The sequence below is a fragment of the Pithys albifrons genome, chromosome 17, assembly GCF_047495875.1.
Source record: "Pithys albifrons albifrons isolate INPA30051 chromosome 17, PitAlb_v1, whole genome shotgun sequence".
Lineage (NCBI taxonomy): Eukaryota > Metazoa > Chordata > Aves > Passeriformes > Thamnophilidae > Pithys > Pithys albifrons.
Window position 1 is genome coordinate 13,582,566 of NC_092474.1, and position 23,198 is coordinate 13,605,763.

Genomic DNA, 23,198 nt, shown 5'->3' on the forward strand with positions numbered 1-23,198 from the left:
AATGACATCCCCAGTGACACAGGGGGTATCCCCTGGGCTTGGAATGAGGTCCCCAGTGGCACTGGGGGCATCCATGGGGTTGGGGGGTAACTTGGAATGAGGTCCCCAATGGCACTGAGGAGATCCATGGGCTTGGGGGGGTCATGGGATGATGTTCCCAGTGGGACTGGAGGGATCCAAGAGCCTGAGGTGGGGTATGGGATGGGGTCCCTCATGGCACTGGGGGTATCCATGGGCTTGGGATGGGGCTCCCAGTGCCACTGGGGGCACACAGGGGCTTTGGGGCCACCTCAGTGTACCATGGCACCCATGGGTGGGGGTCTTTCCATGCAAGGGGCATCCCTAGCATAGACAGGACAGCCCCCTTGCTCAGACCAGGCTGGGGGGGGTCTCTCCCCATGCCAGGTGGACCAAGCACCCCCAGCAAACCCCCCCACCCCAAGAAGGGCACAGGCTTTGGCATATTAAATATTTAATTGGCAGCAAAGGCACCCACTGGGCCCACCAGGGGCAATTAAGCCCCTCCCCAACCTCTGCAGCCTGCCCAGCCCCCCTGGCAGCACCATCCTGGGGACCCACCACAGGCTGGGGGGGCCCCACCTTCCCCTCCCCGCTCTCACCCCCTCAGGGCACCCCAAAACAGGGAGGGGGGAGGAGCAGGGAGTCGGGGGGGTGCAGAGCCCCCCCAGCCCTTCCCCAGCAGGGCTGGGGCACAGACAGGGAGCCCCTCAGGGTGCAGGGAGACCCCCTGGCACGGCCCCCCCAGTCACTGCAGGGGGGAGATCTTCAGGGGAATCATTATCCGTGATTCCATGGTCCGGATCAGCGGGACTGCGGAAGGAAACAGGAGAGAGGTGAGGGCAGGGGGCCCTGGGGCAGGCAGGGGGCAATCCCAGGGTGGGATGGGGTCCCCAGCATGGGCAGGAGGTCCTTAAAACAGGGTTAGGGTCCTCAGCATGGGCTCCCCAAAGCAGCATGGGCTCCCCAGCTGGGGTGGGGGTCCCCTAAAGCAGGATGGGGTCCGCAAAGCAGAGTGGAATTCCCAGCACAGGCAGGGGTCCCTAAAGCAGGGTTGGGGTCCCCCAGGAGAGTGGGGTCCCCAGCATGGGCAGGGGGTCCCCAAAGGAGGGTGAGGGTCCCACTGACCCGTGTAATACACGTTCTCATCCCAGCCTCTCTTCCTCCAGGCCGCGTTCCTCGTCTCCTCCCGGGACTGCAGGTCCTTGTAGGCTGCAGGGAGAGGGTGGGACTGGCACCCTGAGCCCCCCAGCCCAGCCCCTGCACTGGGGGTCCCCCCGGGGTGCCCCCCTTACCCCAGAGGTGATGCACCACGTACAGCTCCCCGATCTGGGAGAAGAACCCCCCGACTGCCTCCTGGTTCTCCTGCCGGTACTTGATGGCCCGAGCCCTGGCACGAGGCAGGGGACACGCTGGGGGGGCTGCCCGAGGGTCCCCCCTTGCTCCAGAGGGGCCTTTTCCCACCTGGCTCCCTCCAGGCTGGGAAACAAATCTCTTACCAGTTGTTGCCCCATTCAATCATGGTCCCTGGCTGGGAACAGGGGAGGAAAACCAGTCAGAGCCCCCCTGCTTGGGGTCTCCTGGAGGAGGGAGGAACTGGGGGGGCTGTTCCCCAAAACACCACACAGGACCCCCATCCCGGGGGTATATCAGCCCCAAGAGCACCCCGAGGCACAGGGCGACCCCCACCTTCAGCTTGTAGGTCCTGAGCTCGTAGATGTTTGGTCCCTGCCGGGGCTGGGGCTCGTTCCAGAAGCTGAACTCCAGGAGCAGCTGGTTCCTGCGGGACAGCAGCATCCGGCTCCTCTCCTTGCGGAAGTCCAGGTACTCCTGGGGACAGCCCCAGCCGGGGGTCGGGGTGGGGACGGCGGGGCCGGGGCTGGGGGGCACAGGGGGCTCAGCCCCACCCCGCCGGTACCTTGTTCTGCCTCAGCTTGTTCATGCAGTCCATGAGCGCCGGGTACCCGCCCGAGAAGCGCCACAGGTGCACTGGAGAGACAGGGTGGGAGTGGGGAAAAGGGGAAACAGCCCCAAATCCCACCCTGCCTTTGGCAGCAGAGGCACTGGGAGCTGCTGCCCGCCCTCACCTGCCTGGTCCTGCTCTCCATACCAGGTGTTCCAGTTGCCCACCAGGTCACAGGGGTAGTCGGGGTCCGAGTGGAGCTTGGGCAGCACCTCCTCTCTGCAGGGGTACAGGGTGGGGGCAGTGGGGTGGGGGCAGCATCCCAAAACCCTCCCAGTACCCCTGCTTGCTCTCCCAGGGTATGGAGGGGTCTGCCTGAATGGCATCTGGAGCAGTCTGGGGGATGCACTCAGGAAAACTTGGATCAAGGCAGGGAGCAGGGACAGATCAACCCAGGCACTCCAGGAGCTTTGCACAAGCCCTCTCACTCCTTTTGCTCCAGGGCAGCCCCCCAATATCCCACTGGGATGTTGGGCAGCCCCTTCCACATCCCACTGGGATGCTGGGCAGCCCCATCACCACCCCACCGGGATGCTGGGCAGCCCCATCACCATCCCACCGGGCTGCTGGGCAGCCCCATCACCATCCCACTGGGCTGCTGGTCAGCCCCTTCCACATCCCACTGGGCTGCTGGGCAGCCCCTTCCACATCCCACTGGGCTGCTGGGCAGCCCCTTCCACATCCCACTGGGCTGCTGGGCAGCCCCTTCCACATCCCACTGGGCTGCTGGGCAGCCCCTTCCACATCCCACTGGGCTGCTGGGCAGCCCCTTCCACATCCCACTGGGCTGCTGGGCAGGCCCCCCAACATCCCCCTGGGGTGGGCAGCCCCCCAGTGTGCTCACGTCAGCTTGTTGTAGGTTTCCAGGCATTCCGGCTTCACGTTGTGAACTGCAGGGAGAGGGAGGGGGGCTGAAAGGGGGAAGGAAGGCAGAGGAGCCGGGGAGAGGGAGCAACACCCTGTCTGTGCCCCCTCAAGCCCCTTCCTCCTGCTGGGATCACTCACACTGGATCTTGTAGAGGTTGCTGGTCTCCCTCTTGGAGAGGAGGTTGGAATGTGCGTCCTTGCGCGGATCCACCTTGTGGACGAAGAGGGAGCGGAACCAGCTGCCCTCGGCCTCCCGGGAGTACCCCCTGCGGGACAGCGGGTCAGGGGGAGCGCCCACACGCTCCTCCAGGGGAGGGAACACCGGGAGTGACTGCAATGACCGGCTGGAGGGCGAAATGGGATCCAGAGGCCACCCCGCTGGTCCCGCGGGCAGGAACCTCCATCGTGGGCTGGGGAGCCCCATCCGTCCTGGGGGCTCTGGTGGGTTCCATGCAGTTCATACTGGGAGATGGGAGCCCTGTCCCAGTTCAGGGTGGGGGTGTCTGTCTGCAGTTCCAGTCTGTCCCCCAGAATCCAGCTGGGTCCCAGAACCCGCAGGGGTTTTGGCCACACTGCCCGGATGGAACCGGGGCACAAGCTGGGATGTGGGGCGAGTGGGGCAGCCCCCAAACTGACCCCGGGGACCCCCCAGGTCAGGAGGTGACCCCCCCATGGGAAAGGGGTTATGGAGTAAGAGGGGGAAGCTCCCCATGGGACCCCCTTCAGCCACAGGGGCCCCTCTGGTGGCAGTGACCCCCTCCATGTGCAATGGGACAAGGGGCAATAGGGGCATCCCCCCAACCAGCCCCCACGAGACCCCCAGGGCTGCTCCAGTGGTGGGGACCCCTCCATAACCAAGGGCACATGGGACATGGGGCAAGGGGGGGCAGCTCCCCCAGGAGTCCCCAGGGGCCACTGCAGTGCTGGTGACCCCCATCAGCAATGGGACAAGTGGATAGGGGGCAACAGGAGCAGCCCCACAAACACCCCCCCAGGGACCCTCATCAGTCCCAAGGGCCACTCCACTGGCGGTGACCCCACTGTGAGCAAGGGGACAAAGGGACAAGGGCACATGGGGCAAGGGGGACAGCTCCCCAGCTCGCCTTGCAAGGACTCCCATCAGCTCCAGGGGCCACTCTGGTGCCAGTGATCCCCTCCATGGGCAAGGGGACATGGGGAAAGGGGGGCAGCCCCACAAACTGCCCCAGAGGGGACCCCCCTCAGCCCAGGGGACACTGCAGGGGTGGTGACCCCCTCCATCAGGAACGAGACAAGGGGCAACAGGGGCAGCCCCCCAAACACTCCCCAGGGGACCCCATCAGTCCCAAGTGCCACTCCACTGGCCGTGCCCACTCCATGGACAAGGGCACACGGGGACATGGGGCGAGGGGGCAGCCCCGACGGGACCCCCGCCAGTCCCAGGGGCCACTCCACTGGCGGTGCCCCCTCTGTGCCCACGGTGCGATGGGGCAGGGGGGGCAGCCCCCTCACCGTGGCCCCCGGGGCAGGGACCCCGCGCCCTGGGGCAGCCGCGCTGTGCCCGGGGCAGGGCGGGGGGGGCAGCGGGGCCCCTCGCTCCCGGTCCGCGCTCCCGGACCTTTGCCCCGAGCCGAGGCAACGACCGCGGGGCCGCCCGGGGGGGATGCGGGAGTAGCGGGGGCGGGGAGGGATGCGGGGCCCGGTGGGGGCAATCGGGGGCGGGGGGAGAGGGGTCCCGGCCGGGGGTGGGGGGTGCGGGGTCTGGGGAGGGATGCGGGGCCCGGTGGGGGCAATCGGGGGCGGGGGGAGAGGGGTCCCCGGCCGGGGGTGGGGTGTGCGGGGCCCTGGGAGGCTCAAGGAGGGGGTTCAGAGATCACGGCCCGGGGGTCTCCTCCTGGGGTGTGCGGGGTCCGGGGGGCGGTGCGGGGGTCTCAGGGGCGGGGGTGCGGTCCCCGGCCGAGGGCCCGCGGGGAAAGCGGGTCCGGAGGGGGATCAGGGGGCTCAGAGGAGGGGGGTACGAGGGTCCCCGCCCGGGGCCCGCGGGATGCGGGGGCGATGCGTGGTCCGGGGTCTCGCAGGGGCAGGGGGTGCCGAGTCCGGGACGGGATGCGCGGTCAGGGGGCTGTCAGCGGCGGGGGGTGCGGGGTCCCCGCCCGCAGGTCGCGGGATGCGGGTTTCGGCGCAAAGGCGAGGCCCGGAGGGCGATGAGCGGGCTCAGAGGAGGGGGGTCCGGGGGATGCGGGGTCCGAAGGTGCCGCGGGGGCCGGGAATGAGGTGGGGAGGTGGCACCCGGCGGGGTCCCCGCGGGGTCCGCACTCACCGCGCGCGCCCCGGGGCCGCGCCCGCGCCCCGAAGCCGCCGCAGCGCCGCGCTCCCGCCGCGCGCTCCCGCCGCCATCTTCCGCACGGGGCGGGGCCTGCGGGGGCGGGGCCGCCTGGCCCCGCCCCGGCTCTACCTGACCCCGCCCCGTTCCCGCCCCGTTCCCGCCTGGCCCCGCCCCGGCCTCGCCTTGCCCCTCCCCAGCCCCGCCCCGTTCCCGCCTGGCCCCGCCCCCGCCCCATCTGGCCCCGCCCCCGCCCCACCTGGCCCCGCCCCCTCAGAAGCTGGCCTGCAGCAGCGTGACTCTGATTGGCCACCCTGCCACGCCTTCGCCCGCCCGGCCACGCCCCCCCGCCCCCGCGCGCCGCCGCGACGACGTCTGATTGGCTGGCGGAGGGGCCGGTGGCTGATTGGTCGCGGGGTCTCCCTGCGGTGCCGCTCCGGGAGGGCGGGGCTTTCTCGGGCTCCGCCCCGCGGGAGGCGGGGTCGGGAGGGGCGGGGCCTCGGGGCCGCGGGGGCGGGGCCGGGACCCTCCCCCGGGGGAGCGATCGGGGCATCCCCGCGGCCCCCCCAGAGTGTCCCCGGGACCCCCCCCGGGCCGGGGGCTCCTCCTGCGCCGGGGGCACCTGCGGGGCACCGGCACCGCTGACCCTGCCTGGCCCGAGGAGCCGCCACTGCCCCAGAGCCCCCCGTTTGCCCCTCAGACCCCCTCTTGCTCCAGAGACCCCCCTTTGCCCCAGAGCCCCCTCTCTTGCTCCAGAGACCCTCCTCCTGCTCCAGTGACCCCCTTTGCTCCAGAGACCCCCCCTTTGCCCCAGAGACCCCCCTTTGCTCCAGAGACCCCCCCTCCTGCTCCAGAGACCCCTTCTGACCCAGAGCTCCCCCATTGCTCCACAGCCCCCCTTCCTTTCCCTCAGCCTCCCCTCCTGCCCCAAAGACCACCCTCCACAAAGGTCCCCTCCACTCCCAGAGCCGCTCCTGCCCCACAGCCCCCCACTCTGTCCATAGCCCCCCCCACCCTGCCCCACGACCCCCCACTCTGCCCATAGCCCTCCCTGCCCCACGGCCCCCCACTCTGCCCACAGCCCCCCTCCCTGCCCCACAGCCGCCCCTGCCCCACCCCCCTCGCACTCCACAGCCCCCCCTGCCTCCCAGTACTCCCACTCTCCCCCACACCCCCCCCTGCCCCACACCCTCTCCTATTTTACCCCATAATCCCTCCCACCCCACAGCCCTGCCCCATAATCACCCCCCTCTCCCCCCAGTACAACTCCCAGTGCCCCGGGCTCACCTTGCTGGGGGGCACTGGAGGGACCGGAGGGTGGTGAGGAGGGGGGGCGGGTGGGCCCCCCAGCCCCTCACCCGGGGGGCACAAGGGGGACCAGCCAGGGGGGCGGGTGGGCAATGGGGGCGAGGGGGGACCCGCAGCCCGGGCTTCCTGGGGTGTCCGCAGGGACAGGGAGCGGGGGGAGCTGGGGAGGGGGGACAAAACAGCGGTTAAAGGGTTAACTGCCCCCACACCCCCCCGCAAACACTCTTTGATCCCCTACAAGTTCCCCTACAAGTTCCCCTAAACTCTCTCTGACCACCCAACCCCTCCCTGACCCCTCCAAACCCTCCCAAACCTCTCCTAAACCCCCAGTACCCAGGCCCCCTATGCCCCCTGTGCCCCCTGTGCCCCCTGCACGGACCCAGCCCCTCGGTGTGCTCCTGTCCCCGTGCCCCACTGCCCTGGGCAGGGGCGATGCTCCCCGTGCCCCCCGGTGTCATCGTGCCCCCTGTACCCCACTTGCCCGGGCAGGAACGATGCCCCCCGCGCCCCTTTATGCTCCCCATTACCCCACTGACCCGGGCAGAGGCGCTGCCCCCCATGCCCCCCATACCCCACTGACCCGGGCAGGGGCGCTGCCCCCATGCCCCCATACCCCACTGACCCGGGCAGGGGCGCTGCCCCCCATACCCCCCATAACCCACTCCCTCGGGCAGAGGCGTTGCCCCCCATGCCCCCCATAACCCACTCCCCCGGGCAGGGGCGCTGCCCCCCATGCCCCCCATGTCCCACTGACCCGGGCAGGGGCGCTGCCCCCCATGCCCCCCATACCCCACTGACCCGGGCAGGGGCGCTGCCCCCATGCCCCCCATACCCCACTGACCCGGGCAGGGGCGCTGCCCCCCGGCGCAGGGCACAGACCCAGGCGTGCAGCTCCTCGGGGGTCTCGGCCCCCAGGCAGTACGTTCGCATCCCGGGGTGCTCGGCCTGGGAATGGGGGGGTCCATGGTGGGGGGGGCCAGGTGTCTGGAGCCCGTGCCCCCCACCCAGGGCACACCTGGATCTGGGGACCCAGAGGGTCGGGGCTGACCGTGAACAGGAACTGGGGGGCGCGGGGGGCGCGGGGGGCGGGGGGCAGGACGCGGATCTCGTAGCCGGGCAGAGGGAGCCCGCCCCGAACTCGCTGCTCACTGCTGTCTGGGGGGGCAAAGGCGGGTCAGAGTGGGGGTACCAGGGGCTACATGTGCACCTCGAGACCCTCAGTACCATCAGGGGTATGCCGGGAACTCCTCTGAGTCCCACTGGCTGCCCCCAAACCTTCCCGGGGCCCCCAGACCTTAGAACCCCAACAAGGACCTCTTCAACCACCAGAAAACCCCAATTCCCCAGGGACCCCCAGGGAGCCCTGATCCTGCCAGGATCCCTGTCCCACCCAGAGACCCCCAGTTCCCCAGGGACCCCCAGGGAGCCCTGATCCTGCCAGGATCCCTGTCCCACCCAGAGACCCCCAGTTCCCCAGGGACCCCCAGGGAGCCCTGATCCTGCCAGGATCCCTGTCCCACCCAGAGACCCCCAGTTCCCCAGGGACCCCCAGGGAGCCCTGATCCTGCCAGGATCCGTGTCCCACCCAGGGACCCCCCGATGCCCCAGGGACCCCCAGGGAGCCCTGATCCTGCCAGGATCCCTGTCCCACCCAGAGACCCTCAAATGGCCCAGGGACCTCCTGTCCCCGGGGACCCCTGCACCCCCAGAAACATCAAAAGCTTCAGGGACCCCCAGTCCTCCGGGGATCCAAAATGCTCTGAGGATCCCTGATCCCACTGGGATCCCTGACCACTCCAGGGATCTCCAAACCCCCAGGGACCCCTAATCCCCTGCCCCCCCGCAGCACCCCTGGAACCCTGATCCCTCCAGGGAACTCCAAGTCCCCAGGGACCACCAGTCCCCCTGGGATCCCTGAGCCCCCAGGGGCCCCCAATCACCCCAGAATCTTGATGTCTCCCGGTAATCCCTGATGCTCCAGGGATCCCCCCGGATCGCTACCCCCCCCACTCCTCCCCCAGGTACCCGAGGTCCCCCAAGCTCCCCTTCACCCCCAGGACCCCATGTCCCGAGGGTGTCCCCCCCTCCACGACCCCCGGCCGCCCCTCACCCCGGTAGTAGTAGAGGCAGAGATCCACCAGCACAAACCAGCGGCGCTTCCAGAGCCGCAGCCCCGAGCTGTCCTGGGGGAGGTGGGGACAGGGGCTGAGTCCCCTCAGTCCATCACCCCCTCGGGGCTCTCTGCTGTCCCAGCCCCCCCAACCCCTCCTGATTTCCCTGGCATCCCAGACCCCCCAAACTCCATAACCCCTCCACCCCCCCCCTCAACACCCCAGCCCCCCTCAACACCCCAGACCCAACCCCAGGAGCCCCCGACTCTCCAGGACCCCCCAAATCCCATGGCACTCAAACACCCCCCATACCCTCCCACTGCAGACCCCTGTACACCCTCCACCACCCCCCAAGCCCACAACCCACCCAGCACCCCGAACTGCCCCAGATCCCCCCAAGCCCTCTCTGATCCCCCACCTCAGACCCCTCCAAACCCTCTGACCCTCCCACCCCACAGCTCACCTGCTTGTGCAGCCAGCCCTGCATGGCGGGGGGCGTGCGGGGGTCCCTCCGCAGCGCCTGTCCCCCCTTCCCAAAGGCGTGGACCCTCGGCACGGGCCGGCAGGGCTGGGCAGGGGCGTCATTCGGTGTGGGGATTGAAGGAGGGGCCTTCCAGCACCCCCTACAGCCCCTGTGGCTGGCAGGGTCCCTTCCAGCCCACCTACTCCACTTCACTTGTACACCCCACAATGCTCCCCCCACCAGCTCGCCAGGGCTCCCTCCTTGTGTCCCACAGGTCCTTATGGAGCCCTGGGCTACCCCAGAACCCCTCCCAGTGTTCCCCATGCCCCCTCACAACCCCCTCCCCGACCTCCCTTGGGTCCCTTATACCTCCCCTTGCCCCCCCCATAGCTCCCCATGGGTCTCCACTTCCCGAGATCCCTTGGGTGCCCCATAGCCCCTCATGGCTCCCCATAACCCCCCACAGACCCCCTAAGCCCCCCTGCTCTCCCCGCCCCGTGCCCACCTGGGTGCCAGGGCCGCGGGGGCCGGCGGGGGCGCGGGTCGGGTTTGGAGGGTCGTCGCTTTCTGCCATGGGGGGTCCTGCGGGGGCAGCGGGGGGCGGGGGGCCCCGTCAATGTCCCCATTGTCCCCGCGGGGACAGAGGCCCCGTTCTTCCCGCTGCGGGGGCGGGGGCCGCTCTCGGCCGCCTGGGGTCCCCCCTGGGAGGGTCGGGGGGGCTTCTCGGCTCCCGCTGCTCCCTTCCCTCTCCGGCTCCTGCCAGGTTCAGGGCCGTTCCGTTCCCCCGTGCTGGTCCCAGTTTCCGTCCCAGTAATCATGAGTAGGTCCCAGTTCCTGTCCCATTATTCCCGTGACAGTCCCAGTTTCCTTCCCAGTCTCATTGAACCGGTTCATCCCAATCCCTGTTCCATTAGCCCCGTACTGGTGTCATTCTCATCCCAGTAATTCGGAACTGGTCCTAGTCCCGTCCCGTTTCCTCGTGCTCGTCCCAGTTCCCGTCGCAGTAACTCCGAGCTGGTCCCAGTTTCTGTCCCGTCCCCTCCTGCTCATCCCAGTCCAAACTGGTCATTCCCACGCCGACCCGGGTCCCAGTCCCGTTCGCTTGTCCTGATGCTGGTCCCAGTCCTCCTCCCATTATCCCAGTGCCGGTCCCAGTCCCCGCTCTCAGTTCCGTTACCGCAGCTGGTTCCGCTCCCAGTCCCGTTCCTTGTCTCGGCGCCGATCCCGTTCCGTGTTCCCGGACTGGTCCCAGTCCCGTCCCGTTATCCCGCACTGGTCCCACTCCCAGTTCTGTGTCCCGGTCCCGGTCCCGCCCCGTGTCCCCGCCCGCCCCGGGCACTGGTCCCAGTCTCTGCCCCCACCCACGAGCTCAGACACGCGGGTCCCCCCAGGACCACCCGGGCACCCCGGCACAGCCCCCCGGGACCCGGCCGGGACACCCACCCGGGGGGCAACCCCGTGGCATCCAGGGAACCTGCGGGGACACCCACGGCACCGGGGACACCCCGGGGCAGGGTCCGCACCCGTGACACCGGGGACACCCCAGGCACTGGGGACACCCCACGGCATCAGGGACACCCCATGGCTCCGGGGACACCCCAGGGCATCGGGGACACCCCGGGGCAATGGGGACACCCAGGGCATCGGGGACACCCCAGGGCACTGGGGACACCCCAGGGCATCGGGGACACCCCAGGGCAATGGGGACACCCCAGGGCAATGGGGACACCCCAGGGCATCAGGGACACCCCAGGGCATCGGGGACACCCCGGGGCAATGGGGACACCCCAGGACACCGGGGACATCCCAGGGCATTGGGGACACCCCACGGCATCGGGGATATCCCAGGGCAATGGGGACACGCGCGACAGTCGGGACACCCCAAGGCAGAGGTGACATCCCAGGACACCGGGGACAGTCACAGCACCGGGGACATGAGCGGACTCCCCAGAGCCCCGTGACACACAACGGACCCTGGACAGCCACGGAACCCGGACATTCCAGGGATCCCTGAACACCCACGGAATCCCTGACGTCCCAAGGACCCCGGACACCCTCGGACACCCCAGAGACTCCGAACACTCCCAGACACCCCCGGACACCCCCGGACACCCCAGGGACCCCAAACACCCCCGACCCCCTGCTGGCCCACCGACCCCTGGCACCCCCGGACACCCCCGAACACCCCCGGCCACTCCCGGCACCCCCGGACACCCCCGGCCACTCCCGGCACCCCCGGATACCCCCGGACACCCCCGGCACCCCCGAACACCCCCGGCCACTCCCGGCACCCCCGGACACCCCAGGGACCCCAAACACCCCCGACCCCCTGCTGGCCCACCGACCCCTGGCACCCCCGGACACCCCCGGCACCCCCGAACACCCCCGGCCACTCCCGGCACCCCCGGACACCCCAGGGACCCCGATCACCCCATGGATCACAGACACCCCAGGGACCCCGGACACGGCAGGGACCCCTGACACTCCGAGAACCACAGTCACCCTCCGTGTCCCCTGGCCCGTGTCCCCCGCCTTCCCCAGTGTCTCCGTGACCCATGTCCCCCCGTGTCCCCTCGTGTCCCTCCCGTGTCCACCCGGTGTCCCTCCCATGTCCCCTGTCCCGTGTCCCATGTCCCCCGTGTCCCATGTCCCCCTGTGCCCCATGTCCGCCCGTGCCCCATGTCCCCCGTGCCCCATGTCCCCCGTGTCCCATGTCCCCCGTGCCCCATGTCCCCCGTGTCCCATGTCCCCCCGTGCCCCATGTCCCCCGTGCCCCATGTCCGCCCGTGCCCCATGTCCCCCGTGCCCCATGTCCCCCGTGTCCCATGTCCCCCGTGCCCCATGTCCCCCGTGTCCCATGTCCCCCGTGCCCCATGTCCCCCGTGCCCCATGTCCGCCCGTGCCCCATGTCCCCCGTGTCCCATGTCCCGTGTCCCATGTCCCCCGTGTCCCATGTCCCCCATGTCCCGTGTCCCATGTCCCGTGTCCCATGTCCCCCGTGCCCCATGTCCCCCGTGTCCCATGTCCCCCATGTCCCGTGTCCCATGTCCCCCGTGTCCCATGTCCCCCATGTCCCGTGTCCCATGTCCCGTGTCCCATGTCCCCCGTGCCCCATGTCCCCCGTGCCCCATGTCCCCCGTGTCCCATGTCCCCCATGTCCCGTGTCCCATGTCCCCCGTGTCCCATGTCCCCCATGTCCCGTGTCCCGTGTCCCATATCCCGTGTCCCATGTCCCCCGTGCCCCATGTCCCCCGTGTTCCATGTCCCGTGTCCCATGTTCCCTGTGTCCCCTGTCCCATGTCCCCTCACGTCCCCCCGTGTCCCATGTCCCCTGTCCCATGTCCCCCCGGCCCCTGTCCTATGTCTCCCCATGTCCCCCCCGTCCCATGTCCCATGTCCCATGTCCCCCCGTGTCCCCCCCGTCCCCTGTCCCCCCGTTCCGTGTTCCCCTGTCCCATGTCCCCCCATGTCCTCCCTGTCCCCCCACGTCCTCCCTGTCCCCCCCGTCCCCGTCCCATGTCCCCCCTGTCCCCTGTCCTATGTCCTCCCATGTCCCCCCTGTCCCCCCGTCCCATGTCCCCCCGTGTCCCCCCGTGTCCCATGTCCCCTCCGTCCCCCTGTCCCCCTGTCCCATGTCCCCCCGTGTCCCATGTCCCCCCGTCCCCCTGTCCCGTGTCCCCCCGTGTCCCCCCCTGTCCCATATCCCCCCCGTCCCCCTGTGCCCCTGTCCCATGTCCCTCCTGTCCCATGTCCCCCGTCCCATGTCCTCCCCGTCCCCTGTCCCATGTCCCCCATGTCCCATGTCCCCCGTCCCCTGTCCCATGTCCCCCCTGTCCCCCCCGTCCCATGTCCCATGTCCCGCCGTGTCCCCCCGTGTCCCATGTTTCCCCTGCCCCATGTCCCCCTGTCCCATGTGTCCCCCTGTCCCCTGTCCCATGTCGCCCCGTCCCCTGTCCCATGTCCCCCCGTGTCCCATATCCCCCGTCCCATGTCTCATGTCCCCCCCGCCCCCCCGTCCCCTGTCCCATGTCCCCCCCCGCCCCCCCGTGTCCCATGTCCCCCCCGTCCCCTGTCCCATGTCCCCCCCGTCCCCCTGTCCCCCCGTGTCCCATGTCCCCCCGTGTCCCCCCATGTCCCCCCCCGTCCCCCGTGTCCCATGTTCCCTCCATCCCCTATCCCATGTCCCCCCCGTCCCCCCGTCCCCCTGTCCCCCTGTCCCATGTCCCCCATGTCCCATGTCCCCCGTCCCATGTCCCATGTCCCCCCATGTCCCCCCGTGTCCCCCCCCGTCCCATGTCCCCCCCGTCCCCCTGTCCCCCTGTCCCATGTCCCATGTCCCCCCTGTCCCATGTCCCCCGTCCCATGTCCCGTGTCCCCCCCGTCCCCCGTCCCATGTCCCATGTCCCCCCTATTCCCCCGTCCCATGTCCGATGTCCCCCCCTATCCCCCCGTCCCCCTGTCCCCCTGTCCCGTGTCCCCCATGTCCCCCCCGTCCCCCGTCCCGTGTCCCCGCCCCTCGCCGCTCCCGCCGCCAGGGGGCGACCCCTCCCCGCCCATCGCTCGCTCTCCCGCGCTCTGGCCCGGCCCCTCTCGCCCCGCCCCTTCCCTTGAGCGGCACCCACTCTACCCAATCGCAGCCGCTCCCGCTCCCTCCCCTCCGGCTCGGCGCTCTCTATTGGCCGCGCGGCGGGCGGGGGCGGGCGGTCTGCTCTGCGTAGCCAATGGCGCGGCGGGGGGGGCGTGGCGCGGCCGCCATGGCGCCGGCGCGGCGCTGACCGGCCCTCGCCGCCATGGCCGGGGCCATCGCCTCCCGCATGAGCTTCAGCTCCCTCAAGCGCAAGCAGCCCAAGACCTTCACCGTGCGCATCGCCACCATGGACGCCGAGATGGAGTTCAGCTGCGAGGTGAGCGCCGCGGGGCCCTGAGGGGCCTCCGGGCCGCAGAGCCGGGTCCGGCACCAGCGCCGTCTGTCCCGGGGCAGAGCCGGGCCTGGGGCTGCTCCGAGCCCCGCGCTGTGTGTGGGGCAGTGCGGGCTTATCCCGGGCTGCGGGTCGGCCTTAGTTCGGCTTTAGTTCGGGTGTAATTCAGCTTCACTTTGGTGATCATTTGGCTTCACCTTCATTATGCTTCGGCTTCGTTCTGGGTGTAACTCGGCATTGTTCGGGTCATAATTCGGTTTATACTTTGGTTGTAATTCAATTTATACTTTGGTTATAATTCGGTTTATACTTTGGTCATAATTCGGTTTATAATTTGGTTGTAATTCAGTTTATACCTTCGTTATAATTCAGTTTATACTTTGGTTATAATTCGGTTTATACTTTGGTCATAATTCGGTTTATACTTTGGTCATAATTCAGTTTATACCTTCATTATAATTCAGTTTATACCTTCGTTATAATTCAGTTTATACTTTAGTTGTAATTCAGTTTATACCTTCGTTATAACTCGGCTTATACTGTGGTTGTAATTAATGTTTGCCTCGGTTATTACTCAGTGTTCTCATTCTGGGTGTGTTTCATCTTTATTTTGGTCATTCAGTTGTATTTTGGTCGTAATTTGCCTTCTTTGTGGGTACAGCTCAGCTCGATCCTGGTTATAACCCGGTTTTGTTTGTGTTATAATTGAGCTTTGTTTTGGGTTTAATACAGATTTGGTTTGGTTATAATCGAGCTTCCTTTGGGGTTTAATCCATCTTTATTTTGGTTATAATTCAGTGTTATTCTGGGTGTAATTCAGCTTTAGTTTGGTTGTAATGTGACTTCTTTCTGGGTGTATTTCAGCTTTATCCTGATTATATTTCAGGTTTAATTTTGGGTGTAATACAGATTTATTTAGGTCATAATTTGGCTTTATCCTGGTTATAATGTGGCTTTATCCTGGTTATAATGTGGCTTTATCCTGGTTATAATTTGGCTTTATCCTGGTTATAATTTGGCTTCATCATGGGTATAATCTGGCATTATTCTGGCTATAATTTGATTTATACTTTGGTAATAACAGAGCTTTATTCTGGTTATAGTTCAGCTTTATTTTGGTTATAATTGCTGTTAATTTTATCAATAATTCACTTTTATTCCAGGAGAAATTCAGCTGTATTTGCATCATAATTCAGCTTTATCCTGGAGCAGCTCAGCCTTATTCTGGGATTAATTCTGGGGTTTGTCCTGGCAGTAATTCAGGGTTATTCTCACTGTAATCCGGATTTATTTGGTTTCTAATCCGGGTTTATTTGGTTTCTAATCCGGGTTTATTTGGTTCTAATCCGGGTTTATTTGGTTTCTAATCCGGGTTTATTTGGTTTCTAATCCGGGTTTATTTGGTTTCTAATCCAGGTTTATTTTGTTCTAATCCGGGTTTATTTGGTTCTAATCCGGGTTTATTTGGTTCTAATCCGGGTTTATTTGGTTTCCAATCCAGCCTGGTGCTGCCAGCCCAGCCCAGCCCAGCCCAGCCCAGCCCAGCCCGGCCCCGGGGTCTGTCCCGAGGTGCCCAAGGCTCGAGGGATCCACAGAGATCCCATTCCAAGCACTCCACCAGTACACGAGGATGGAATTCTGGCATTTCCCCAAGCTCTGACAGGTTCAGGTCTGGTTTTTCTCTGATGGTTTCCCTTTTTTGGGCCCTTGGGACTTGCAGAAGGTTCTCCCATTCTGGTTGCTGCCAAATCTGCTCTTCTCTTGCTGCTTTTCCAGAGGGGTTGGACACACAGACATCTCTCCCCACTTCATCTTCTTCGGTGAGTGGTTTATATTTCCTTTTTCTGCCCCAAATCCTGATGGAATCCCTGTGCCCATCAGCCAAGGAGGGTTTGTCAGCACCAATTTCCTTGCTCTGGAAATGTGTTGTCAGCCCTGAAGAACTTCCTGCCCTTCCCAGGGATTGGGGATTCCCTGTGGGCAGCAGTGGGAGCTTCCCCCTTCCCGCAGAGCTGGAGTTGCTGGCTCTGCTCTCTCTGCTTTCCCGAGGCTGCCAACAGTAACTGATGATGGAAAGCAAATAATTATTTCTTTCCATGTGGTTTCCTGTTGGGATCAGGGATTTGTGCAGGGCTGAGGCAGCAAATCCTGTGGGACTGGGCTGTGGAACTTGAGCATCTTCAGCTGACTCTGGGGAGGTTCCGGCCAAAATAACTTGTTGCTGTCCGTGGATTTTCCAGCTGGGAGGAGCTCCGGAGCTGCAGGTGTGGCCCGGGAGGGATGCACAGGGAATCCAGGCCTTGTCCTTCAGAGCAGAGCACTCCAGCAGGAGGGAGGGAAAGAGTCACAGAATCCTGGAATGGTCTGGGGGGGAAGGATCTTAAAATTCACCCAGTGCCACACCCTGCCATGGGCAGGGACACCTCCCACCAGCCCAGGGTGCTCCCAAGCCCTGTCCAACCTGGCCTTGGACACTCCCAGGGATGGGGCAGCCACAGCTTCCCTGGGCAACCTGTGCCAGGGCCTGCCCACCTTCCCAGCCAGGAATTCTTCCCAGTATCCCATCCAAACCTACTCTGTCAGTTTGACACCATTCCCCCTGCCCTGGCACTCCAGGCTCCTGTGAACAGTCTCTCAGTCTCTCTCTGTCTTTCCTGCAGGTCCCTTCAGGAACTGGAAGAATTCCTTCCCCACATCCCATCTATCCCTGCCCTCTGGCAGTGGGAAGCCATTCCCCTTGTCCTGTCCCTCCATCCCTTGTCCCCAGTCCCTCTCCAGCTCTCCTGGAGCCCCGTTAGGCCCTGGAAGGGGCTCTCAGGTGTCCTTGGAGCCTTCTCTTCTCCAGGTGACCCCCCAGCTCTCCCAGCCTGGCTCCAAAGGGACTCCAGCCCTGGAGCATCCCCGGGGCCTCCTCTGGACTCTCTCCAAGCACAGGACACCCCAGCTTTAGGTGTGAGTTTTATCCAAGTGCTCCAACTCCCTGGCTGGATTTTTGTCCTTGTTTTTGCCTCGTGTTGTGCAGCTCTGGGAGAGCTCCTTGTTTTGCAGGGTCTGCAGAACCACCCTGAGCCCAGCCCGGGCCAGACACACCTCAAGGCACCGGGGTCGGGAAGGAGGCCCAGGGAAGGGCTTGGCTTGGCCCACACCCACGGTGGGACCTGGAGCCAGGGATGGAGCTTGTGCCCTCCTAGAAGGCAGCAGGAAGGGCGAGTCGAGGATCTGGGGAGCTCTGTGCTCTCCCCTGAAGGAATCTGACCCCCATCCCAAGGTTTACTGGGTGAGGTGGGAGAGCAGTGAGCAGCACTGTCTTTGCCCAGGTGTCTGTGTGTCCGAGGTGTCCTTGGCCAGGAAGGACAAGCAGGGGGCTGGGAGTGCAAAACCTGCCTCCCACACCCTCCAGAGGATCAGTGGGAAGAGCTGCAGTGGGAATCTTGCTGTTTGGAGGCTCTTGGGGTGTGTTTTTTTGCCCTGTGAGTGGCACCTTGTGCTCCCAGGGATGGAGAGCTGCTGGTTTGTTGGACTTCTGGCTGATGTCCTGCTCTTGGTTGGGGGTTTGTGTCCCTGTTGGGCTGGAACCTGCTCTCTGCCTCGGGCTTCCAACCCCATGGAATCATAGAATGGATTGGGTTGGAAAAGACCTCTGAGATCATCAAGTCCAACCCTTGATCCAACCCCACTGTGATCACCAGCCCAGGGCCCTCTGTGCTGGTGATCACAGTGGGGTTGGATCAAGACATGGTGGATTCTCACTCAGTGCCACATCCATAGAATCATAGAATGGATTGGGTTGGAAAAGACATCCAAGCTCCTCAAGTCCAACCCTTGGTCCAACTCCAGTCCCTTTACCAGATCATGGCACTCAGTGCCACGGCCAAGCTCAGCTGAAAAACCTCCAGGGATGGGGAATCCACCCCCTCTCTGGGCAGCCCATTCCAATCCCTGAGCACTCTCTCTGCAAAGAAGTTTTTCTGCTCTCCAACTTCAATTTCCCCTGGCAGAGCTTGAGCCCATCGTGCCCCCTTGTCCTATTGCTGAGTGCCTGGGAGAAGAGACCAACTCCCAGAGCTTCTCTGCCAGTCCGTCATCACCCTGGGATGGATCCCGTCTGGTCCCTTACACTTGTGAGGATCCAGCTGGCTCAGTAAGTCCTGGAAAATGCAGCCAAGCAGGAGGAGGAAGGAGTGCAGGAATGTTGTGCTGCCCCATCCACACTGACACCTTGGCTTCAGCCCAGCTTGCCCATCGAGTGGCCCCCCAGGGAGCTTTGGTTGAGGCTCAGGACCGGTGGGGTGGGTGTTTGGAGCAGGATGGAGCAGTGGGAAGTTGCTGCTCCATGGGCTGGGGCTGCCAGTCCCCGGGAGGGAGAGGCTGTGGTCCAGCTGGAGCAGGCTGGTTCCTGCCACCCTGCTGTGCCACCTTGTCATGCCCTCTTCCAGAAGTCCCTGTCCTCCCTCCACCCCAACTATCCACTTACCTTCTCCATGTGCTCCCAGCCTTGCTCGGAGTGTTGTTCTGCCCCTCTTTCCCATCTTTTCCAGAGGCTGGATTCCCAGCAGTGAGGCTGGGGCCAGTGAGGTCAGTCAGTCCCAGCCCGCAGGGAGAGCAGGCTGGAACATCCCAATCCCTGCCTCTGGAATGCTGGCTGGCTCAGGGATGGACTGAAGGTCTCAGTGCAAACTGCAGAGCCCCAGCTCCTGTCCCAGCTGTCCCTCTGACTTCCCATTCTTTGAGTTGTCCTGTGCAGGGCCAAGAGTTGGACTTCCGTGATCCCTGTGGTCCCTTCCAGCTCAGGATTCCTGATCCCATCACCCCTCTGGAGCTGCAGGACACACCCTTCTTTTTCCATGTTCCTTTTACATCCTGCCCTGCAGAAATTCCCAGCTGTGTATTTTAAGGGATTAAACCTGCTTTGCATCTGTTTACTTGGCAAATGATGTCTCCAAATTGAGCCTAAATCTAAAATAATTCCCAGAAATGAAATCTTAATCCTTCCAACAAGGCAATGGAGATTAATAATCATGGTTGGGGTTTCACTTTAAAGACTTGTAATTTGTTTGGGGAAATCTTGAAGGCACAAAGCAAGCATCTTCCTTTTGTTGCTTCCATCACAGAGGTTTGAGCTGGTACCTAATTAATTGATAACATCTGGAGGAAGGATAGACATTTGCATAGCTCTGAAATCCCTGTGTTAAAGCAATCCCAGCTGCCTCACCTTACTGAGAACAGCTTGGGTAACCCTATGGAGGCTTCTTCCCTGTGAGGGTGGGCAGGCCCTGGCACAGGTTGGGCAGAGGAGCTGTGGCTGCCCCATCCCTGGGAGTGTCCCAGGCCAGGCTGGACAGGGCTTGGAGCAACCTGGGACAGTGGGAGATGTCCCTGCCCATGGCAGGGGGTGGGACTGGATGGGCTTTAATGTCCCTTCTAACCCAAACCATTCCATGATTTTATTCATTCAGTGGTTAAAGCCAAGCCATTGGAGTGCAGCTGGTGTCAGGTTGGTCTCACACACTCCCATGTGCAGTTTTTCATTCCAAGAGCCAAGTTCCCTGGTGGACAGGGGGACACTTCCATCTTTCCTTTGGCCTTGTCTTTGCCCATTTCTTCCAGAGCTGGGCCAGAGAAGAGCAACGAGGCTGGAGAAGGGACTGGAGCACAAGTGCTGTGGGGAGAGGCTGAGGGAGCTGGGGGTGTTCAGCCTGGAGAAGAGGAGGCTCAGAGGTGACCTCAGCACTGTCTGGAAGTGCCTGAAGGGAAGTTGTGGCCAGGTGGGGGTTGGTCTCTTCTCCCAGGCACTCAGCAATAGGACAAGGGGGCACGATGGGCTCAAGCTCTGCCAGGGGAAATTGAAGTTGGAGAGCAGAAAAAAGTTCTTTGCAGAGAGAGTGCTCAGGCATTGGAATGGGCTGCCCAGAGAGGGGGTGGATTCCCCATCCCTGGAGGTTTTTCAGCTGAGCTTGGCCGTGGCACTGAGTGCCATGATCTGGTAAAGGGACTGGAGTTGGACCAAGGGTTGGACTTGATGATCTCGGAGGGCTTTTCCAATCCAATCCATTCTATGATTCCTCTTGTGGTGCTCAGCCCTGTTGGTGTCTCTCCATGTCGGAGCCACAGGATTTTTCCAAAGGGTGTGTGATTATTTTAGCCCTTTCTATCTCTCTGTGATCTTGGGTCTGTCTCCTGCAGGGATGGTCACTCCATCAGGGCCCAGCTCACTGTCCAGCTGCTTCCCAGCCTTATCCTTTGGGTCCTAAAAACGAAGGGAAAAGCTTTCCAGCCAGCCTGGAGAAGCAGCTGGACTATTCAAGCAGTGAGAAGAGACAAGTCTGGCTGATTATTTGCTGGTCTAAACATGCCCCCTCTCACTGCTTCAGTGCTTAAGCTGCTCTCTCTGTGCAGAGGATAATCCAGGTTGGCAGGGATGTTTTTGAGCCCAGGGCCACTGGCAGGAGGGTGGGTGTAAAGCTGTTGTAAGCAGAGCAGACCCAGTTTTGGCCACCTGCAGCCCAGTGTTGTCCCTTTGTCACCAGGCACAGGGAGCTGTGGAGCTGAGCTCAAAGGAACAGGAACCACCGAGGATTTGGAAATCTGGGCCTGGATGAGTTTTTGAGGAGGAGCTGGTGCAGCAAATGGGAGTTGGGATTTGAGCTCTGTCCAGTCACTGCACCAAAATGAAAAGGCAAGAGGAGGAAACCAGGAAACAGAGTGCCCTCAGCTTCCTTCTGCATTGCAGGAAACTTGGAGGGGTTTATAAAGATCCTTCCATCCCTGGCTCAAGCAGCAGCTCGTGGTGCTGGTGGGGCACTGATGCAGAAACCTAATGGGAATAGATGAATCTGTGGGCAGGACCAGCTACTTAGAAGAGCTGAGAGAAGTAACCCCCTCAGCTACAACGTGATCCTCAATAAATGGTTGGGAAGCTGTGAGGTGGATGTTCTGGTGGCTCCACGTGCCCTCCTGCCCCGATCCTGCGCTCAGGAAGGAGCACCTGCTGCTCTCCTTAAACCTGAGACACGGCAGTTCTTCATTCATGTCCTGGAGGGGCTTATGTCCCAAAAGTCAGAATTTCTGGTTCACACCAGTGTTGTTTGGGGAGTTAATTTTTCAGAGGTGTCTTGCCTGGTGCAGTTCAGTTCTGCACTCCCTTAAGCTGTGCTTGAGGGACTTGCTGTGCACTTGAGGCTTGGGATGAACACAGATCCTGTTTGGCTTCGCTGCCTCACTGCACGTGGAAGGTTCTCTGGATCCCTTGCTCCCATCACAGGTCTGTTTTTTCTGATAATTTCCCTTTTTTGGGCCCTTGGGTCTTGTAAAAGGTTCTCCCATTCTGGTTGCTGCCAAATCTGCTCTGCTTTTGCTGCTTTTCCAGAGGAGTTGGACACACAGACATCTCTCCCCACTTCATCTTCTTCAGTGAGTGGTTTATATTTCATTTTTCTGTTCCAAATCCTGATGGAATCCCCGTGCCCATCAGCCAAGGAGGGTTTGTAAGCCCAATTTCCTTGCTCTGGAAATGTGTTGTCAGCCCTAAAGAACTTCCTGCCTTCTCTTCTCAGCCAGCTGGAAACTCCATATTCTCCAGTTCTCTCCAAAGATGGTTCAAAACCGCTGTCAATCTCCAGTCCATTAATTAATCCAGAGGTGTGTCGATGCAGAGGGAAAGAAGGGAGGGCATTTGGGACAGCAGATTTGTCTCTTTTGGTGTGTAGACTTTACTTTTGATGCTGTTTAATACCTCTCTTCTTTTTTCTTTGCACAGGCAGTGTCTTTCAAGTAGGTGGTTTTTGAAATTAGAGGTACTTGAACAGGGAAGCAGCCCTGGAAGTAAATCTTCTTGAAGCTGGGAGGCAGCACTTTGTTAGGGAATCACAGAGCCCTTGAAACAGGAGGAGAGGCATTTGATGTGGTTTAACTTGGCTTTGTTCTGAGGTGAGCTGGCTGGTGCTGCTGCCCCTCTGTGTGCTCAGAGCTCACCAGCACGTAAAGATCATCAGAGCAGGTCAGGCTGGGCTGGAACGCGCCGTGTCTGTCAGTTCCTGCATGGAGGGAAGCTCAGAGCTGAGATCTGGGCCCTGTGAGGCCCTTCCCAGGGCAGGAGCAGCGTGTCTGAACATCCTCTCTGTGTGTGTCTGTGTGTGTGTCTGTGTGTGTGTCTGTGTGTGTGTCTGTGTGTGTGTCTGTGTGTGTGTCTGTGTGTGTGTCTGTGTGTGTGTCTGTGTGTGTGTCTGTGTGTGTGTCTGTGTGTGTGTGTCTGTGTGTGCGTGTCTGTGTGTGCGTGTCTGTGTGTGCGTGTCTGTGTGTGCGTGTCTGTGTGTGCGTGTCTGTGTGTGTGCGTGTCTGTGTGTGTGCGTGTCTGTGTGTGTGCGTGTCTGTGTGCGTGCGTGTCTGTGTGCGCGCGTGTGTGTGTGCGCGCGTGTCTGTGTGCGCGCGTGTCTGTGTGCGCGCGTGTCTGTGTGCGCGCGTGTCTGTGTGTGCGCGTGTCTGTGTGTGCGCGTGTCTGTGTGTGCGCGTGTCTGTGTGTGCGCGTGTCTGTGTGTGCGCGTGTCTGTGTGTGCGCGTGTCTGTGCGCGTGTCTGTGCGCGTGTCTGTGCGCGTGTCTGTGCGTGTGCGTGTCTGTGCGTGTGCGTGTCTGTGTGTGCGCGTGTCTGTGTGTGCGCGTGTCTGTGTGTGCGCGTGTCTGTGTGTGCGCGTGTCTGTGTGCGTGTCTGTGTGCGTGTCTGTGTGCGTGTCTGTGTGCGTGTCTGTGTGTCTGTGTGTGCGCGTGTCTGTGTGTGCGCGTGTCTGTGTGTGCGCGTGTCTGTGTGTGTCTGTGTGTGTCTGTGTGTGTCTGTGTGTGTCTGTGTGTGTGCGCGTGTCTGTGTGTGCGCGTGTCTGTGTGTGCCTGTGTGTGTCTGTGTGTGTGCGCGTGTCTGTGTGTGCGCGTGTCTGTGTGTGCGCGTGTCTGTGTGTGCGCGTGTCTGTGTGTGTCTGTGTGTGTCTGTGTGTGTCTGTGTGTGTGCGCGTGTCTGTGTGTGCGCGTGTCTGTGTGTGCGCGTGTCTGTGTGTGTGTGTGTGTCTGTGTGTGTGTGTGTGTCTGTGTGTGTGTGTGTGTCTGTGTGTGCGCGTGTCTGTGTGTGTCTGTGTGTGCGCGTGTCTGTGTGTGCGCGTGTCTGTGTGTGCGCGTGTCTGTGTGTGCGCGTGTCTGTGTGTGTGCGCGTGTCTGTGTGTGCGCGTGTCTGTGTGTGCGCGTGTCTGTGTGTGCGCGTGTCTG

At 63.0% G+C, this 23,198-nt stretch overlaps 2 protein-coding genes across 7 annotated transcripts in view; one reads left to right on the top strand and one right to left on the bottom strand.

Annotated features, from left to right (window-relative positions):
- Positions 1-455: 455 nt before the first annotated feature.
- Positions 456-5,258, bottom strand: NIPSNAP1 (nipsnap homolog 1). Of its 2 annotated transcripts, XR_011699252.1 has the most exons (11): positions 5,148-5,258; positions 2,987-3,114; positions 2,826-2,871; positions 2,106-2,200; positions 1,937-2,007; positions 1,708-1,848; positions 1,518-1,549; positions 1,314-1,408; positions 1,147-1,230; positions 704-831; positions 456-583 (listed from the first exon to the last, which is right to left on the bottom strand). XR_011699252.1 is itself a non-coding variant. In XM_071571911.1 (10 exons), the coding sequence occupies exons 1-10, from the start codon at positions 5,222-5,224 to the stop codon at positions 767-769; spliced, it is 834 nt and encodes a 277-aa protein (XP_071428012.1). In that variant the 5' UTR covers positions 5,225-5,258; the 3' UTR covers positions 456-766. The 2 variants fall into 2 exon arrangements, 1 of the variants encoding a protein (XP_071428012.1); XM_071571911.1 differs by having other exon boundaries at positions 456-831.
- Positions 5,259-13,772: 8,514 nt separating this feature from the next.
- NF2 (NF2, moesin-ezrin-radixin like (MERLIN) tumor suppressor) overlaps positions 13,773-23,198 on the top strand; it is a 56,026-nt gene continuing 46,600 nt past the window's right edge. For all 5 annotated transcript variants that reach the window (XM_071571801.1, XM_071571799.1, XM_071571802.1 and 2 more), the window contains exon 1: positions 13,773-13,936. In XM_071571801.1, the coding sequence (XP_071427902.1) occupies positions 13,823-13,936 (114 nt within the window). In that variant the 5' untranslated portion in view covers positions 13,773-13,822. The remainder of the gene's footprint in view (positions 13,937-23,198) is intronic.

Excerpts from the sequence above, each read along its gene's own strand:
- NIPSNAP1 (XM_071571911.1), bottom strand. The coding sequence starts at position 5,224 with ATGGCGGCGGGAGCGCGCGGCGGGAGCGCGGCGCTGCGGCGGCTTCGG. Across the intron at positions 2,008-2,105 it reads TGGAGAGCAGGACCAGGCAG|TGCACCTGTGGCGCTTCTCG; the intron begins GTGAGGGCGGGC and ends CTGTCTCTCCAG. Across the intron at positions 1,231-1,313 it reads CGTGGTGCATCACCTCTGGG|CCTACAAGGACCTGCAGTCC; the intron begins GTAAGGGGGGCA and ends CTCTCCCTGCAG.